General features: G+C 42.5%; 1 protein-coding gene across 1 annotated transcript; it reads left to right on the top strand.

The window, feature by feature from the left end:
- Window positions 1–97: 97 nt before the first annotated feature.
- LOC121937946 (collagen alpha-1(I) chain-like) lies at window positions 98–4,027 on the top strand (the record flags this gene model as incomplete). The annotated part of the gene is made up of 10 exons (XM_042481239.1): window positions 98–142; window positions 1,804–1,857; window positions 1,949–2,002; window positions 2,090–2,143; window positions 2,229–2,282; window positions 2,368–2,421; window positions 3,490–3,534; window positions 3,626–3,679; window positions 3,797–3,841; window positions 3,974–4,027. Coding segments are annotated over 10 exons (513 nt in total), but the record flags the coding sequence as incomplete, so codon positions are not given.
- Window positions 4,028–4,197: the final 170 nt, after the last annotated feature.

Below are 4,197 nucleotides of genomic sequence, written 5' to 3'. Positions count from 1 at the left end.
CACACACACACACACACACACACACACACACACAGAGTCATTTCACTGTCATTTCATCTGACCTCTGACCCCTGACCTCGCCTCTGTGTGATCACAGGGCCCAATGGGACCCCGCGGACCTCCTGGATCTCCTGGTGCTAGTGTGAGTACTCCGCTGACTTCTTCTTCTACATGTTTAGGAGGACAGTGACATCATCATGACATCACTGTCCTCCCCTTGGTGCCCAGCTGGCGTGAAGCCGTCCTCTCCTTCACTGCTCCTTCACTTTATTTCCAAATGAAAATCATGATGTGTCATAATCTGATTATTATTTTAGCAAAAAAAAAGTTTGTTTAAAGGGATTTAGAAAAGGCTGCACACGTGCACAAACTGTGTGTTCAGACAGACGCGATCCGCTCCACAAGACGTCAACGGAAAGACGTTGGTAGACGTAGGATTTTTGTTGGGAATCCTGTGGGTCACGGTATTCCCTCGGGACTGGAAAATAATATCATAATAATAACAAAAAGTCTGTTTTAGATATAAAAGTGCAGTGACGCTATTTTTTCGGGAATAGCGGGATCAGACGGGAATTATTTTGTGAAAATGGGATGAAACAGGAGAGCAAATCCACTCTTGTGTCATTCTCTACAACAGAATAAAAAATAGATATAAACTTAAAAAAAGAACTGCATGTCTCAACCTTTCGATGTTTGCTGCCATCGCTCGTCTTTTTCTAAGAGGCAAATCCATCCTGCAGCTCAGGTGGTTGCAGGTGCGTCTCGAGGATTTGAGGACATTTGTAGCTCAACGTTGATACTTTTTGGGACCTTATTTACAGGCAAAATTTCCATACAAAAATATTAGATAAATACCAGTGAAAATCTTTTTTTTCGGTGCGGGTGCAGCCTGTGGGCTGCTGTAGTTGGTTCAGTGGCGGTTTGTGGTGAATAAACACAGCGGTCAGCTGTGTCTGAACACGCTGACGGGACGTTGAGTCTAGTTAAGCGTTTCGTTGGTTTGACTGAACCTTTCTGTCGTTATCCTCAGTGCTTCCTCTCAGCAGAGTTCACTGAAACCTTTAAAAAATGAAAGCAGAAGACAGCAGGATTTTTTTTTCTTTTCTCTTTGCCTGATAGATTTTCCACAATTTAATAGCTCCACAAAACACTATTTTGGAGATAGTAACTGCAAAAAAATAAATACATAATTAAAAATAATAATAGGTAGGACTTAGCGCAAATTTCACATGAAATGCAAAAAGAAAAAAAAATGTAAAAAGAATACAAAATGCTGAAAGATGCTTACATGAAACACAAGTACACTGAAAAAAATAAAATAAAATAAAAATATATATAGAAAAATATTAGTTTCCCAGCTGCCTTAAAAGGTTATGTTGACTGAATTTGAGGAGGCTTTTTTTTTTTTTTTTTATTGATTCAACTTGTCTAACATTTAAGGCAGCCTGAACACTATTTTAATAGGGTTTTTTTTAAATACTTTTCACAGACAACAACTTTGGGGATAAGTGTAGAAGAAAGACACAAAAGGTTTTCCCGGTTTGGTTGCACAGTGGTTGCTGTGTTTGCTTTGCACTGTAAATGGTGCGTTAGGTTTAGGTTCCTGATCCAGAGTGATTGAGGAGATCTGTGGATGCAGCTGAAGCACGACAGGAATCCAAATACACAGAAAATATATACAGACATGAGAGAGATACTCTGCATTTCAAACGACTGATACTTGTCGAAGTGTGCACGTGTGAGGGTGAAACTGTATTTTTCGGTGGTGTGCGTGATGTTTTTTCTGTGTGTTTCCACCTGCAGGGACCTCAGGGATTCACTGGCCCCCCTGGTGAGCCTGGAGAGGCCGGACCTGCTGTGAGTATGACGCAGAAACAGAAACACACCTCAGTTTGCACCCTGTTAGTCTTTGGTCGTTCTCACCTTGAGCGTGTCTCCTCCTCCGCAGGGTGCCATGGGTCCCCGTGGCCCCGCCGGCCCCCCTGGAAAGAACGGAGAGGATGTAAGTGGACTGGATCTGCTCACATTCACCATCGACATCTCAGATTAGCGTAATCTTCATCCCGTTGTCTCTCTTTGTCTCTGTCAGGGTGAGTCTGGCAAACCCGGTCGCGGCGGTGAGCGCGGACCTTCTGGCCCTCAGGTGAGTCTCCTCGGCGCTGTGATTCTTCGTGATGTTTAAAAAAGATGAAACCGTGATGATAAAATGTGATTTTTCTTTTTCTCAGGGAGCTCGTGGTTTCCCAGGAACCCCCGGTCTGCCCGGCATCAAGGGACACAGAGTGAGTGACGTCCCCCCGGTTTGACAGTCCCCCTTTGCAGCATTGTCCTCTGACTGTGACTGACCTCATGTCTCTCTCTCTGCAGGGATTCAGCGGTCTGGATGGAGCTAAGGGAGACGCTGGCCCCGCTGGTCCCAAGGTGACTGTCCCCTCTCTGTTGTCTCACTCTGCTGCAGTCTGTCTCCGAGCAGAAAAATGTCCACATTCGTTGTAAAAGTACTAAAATGTATAGTAGTAGTATCTGTGTATCTGTGTAGTATCTGCTAAAAGCAGAACTAAAAGTACTCGTCATTTTATTTTTGGCACTCACAAAGACATTTTTTATAAATTTGAGCAGAGACTTTAGTCTTAAACGGGGTCCTACATTTCCCATAATGCAACTGTAGTGTCCATGTCCATGTTTGTCAAACTACTTAACCCTTAACCCATAAACCCAGTTAATCAGAATCATGGACAATTTATTGATCCCTAGTGGGAAGATGGGACTCATAACAGTCATTCATAAACAGTGAATTATGGAAGTCCAAAAAACAAGTACGAAGTAACAACAAGAACAACAAGAAATTTCACGTATAACAGCAAAACATATGTACATTACTAAAGATATGGAAAAAAACAGGAAAAAATAGAATATAAAACAAGAACAAATACGTGTATTAGTAACCATGCAAAAGAAGAAAAAAAAGGAAAACGAGCATTGAGAAATATAAAAACTATCATAAATATGTGCCTTCACATTACAAAACAAAGGTTTAGAAACAAAGAATTATGCATTATGTTAGAATATACAACACAACATAAACATTAGAAAAAATGATAATAAGAAATGTACATATAAAATATGTGCATCATACGTTAGATACATTCAAGAGCAGCGTTGGTGAGAATAAGTCACAATAATAATATTGCACCAATTTCTGCACAGCTAGTGTAACAAGAATGATTGTACCTTTAGGTCCGTGCTGCATAGTTGAATATAATAAATAGAAAATGGAATAATTGCTGATACGTAACTTAAGTCATAATGCAGACTTTCTCTTATACAATAACTGTAGTTTTCAAGCCCAAAATGACGAGTAAACTGACTTTCTGTGTCAGTTTTAGCGTCAGTGGTGAATCAGACAGCAGCAGCTTTATCGGCTCAATATTATGAACAAATGACGCTGCAGTTTATGCGTCATCAGCTCACCTGCCTGTGATTTTTTAGGGAGAGGCTGGAGCCCCCGGTGAGAACGGAACCCCCGGCGCCATGGTGAGTAAAACAAGCACCCCGTCTCTGCCACACAGCCGCCATCTTCCCGCCAATTTAACGCCGACTGACTCGGTGATTCTCTTTGTGTCAGGGACCTCGTGGTCTGCCCGGTGAGAGAGGCCGCGCTGGTGCTGCTGGAGCTGCTGTGAGTCCACACACACACACACACACACACACACACACAATAAAATGAAATACTGCAATTAATCAATCAGTTAATCAATGAACCGATCAACCAATCGTGTTTGTGTCTGTGCTGCAGGGAGCTCGTGGTAACGATGGTGCTGCTGGTGCTGCTGGACCTCCCGTAAGTTTCTAAAGTTTTAATAATAATTCTCCACAACACTTTTTTTCTGGTATAAAATCAGTCAAATCAAAGGATGCCTCATGTGTGGTGGCCCCTGATTGTTTGTCTGAATCTCTCTTTGTTTCCTCTCAGGGCCCCACTGGCCCCGCTGGACCTCCTGGATTCCCCGGTGGCCCTGGAGCCAAGGTACGTCCAACACCATCCGCAACAATGATCTACCAGAACCGTTTTTAATCCTTAAAACCCGGATCAGCATCACTTTTCTTGAGCTACATTCAGACGCCTTTCACTGGTGTTCAGTACTTTCAACTCTGAGAAAAAAAGCGAAGAGTAACTTGGTGAGAAATTTAGAAAAT

Source organism: Plectropomus leopardus, unplaced genomic scaffold (genome assembly GCF_008729295.1).
Source record: "Plectropomus leopardus isolate mb unplaced genomic scaffold, YSFRI_Pleo_2.0 unplaced_scaffold27960, whole genome shotgun sequence".
NCBI lineage: Eukaryota > Metazoa > Chordata > Actinopteri > Perciformes > Serranidae > Plectropomus > Plectropomus leopardus.
The sequence above is the reverse complement of the archived record's forward strand: the minus strand, read 5'-3'. Positions and strand labels throughout refer to the sequence as shown.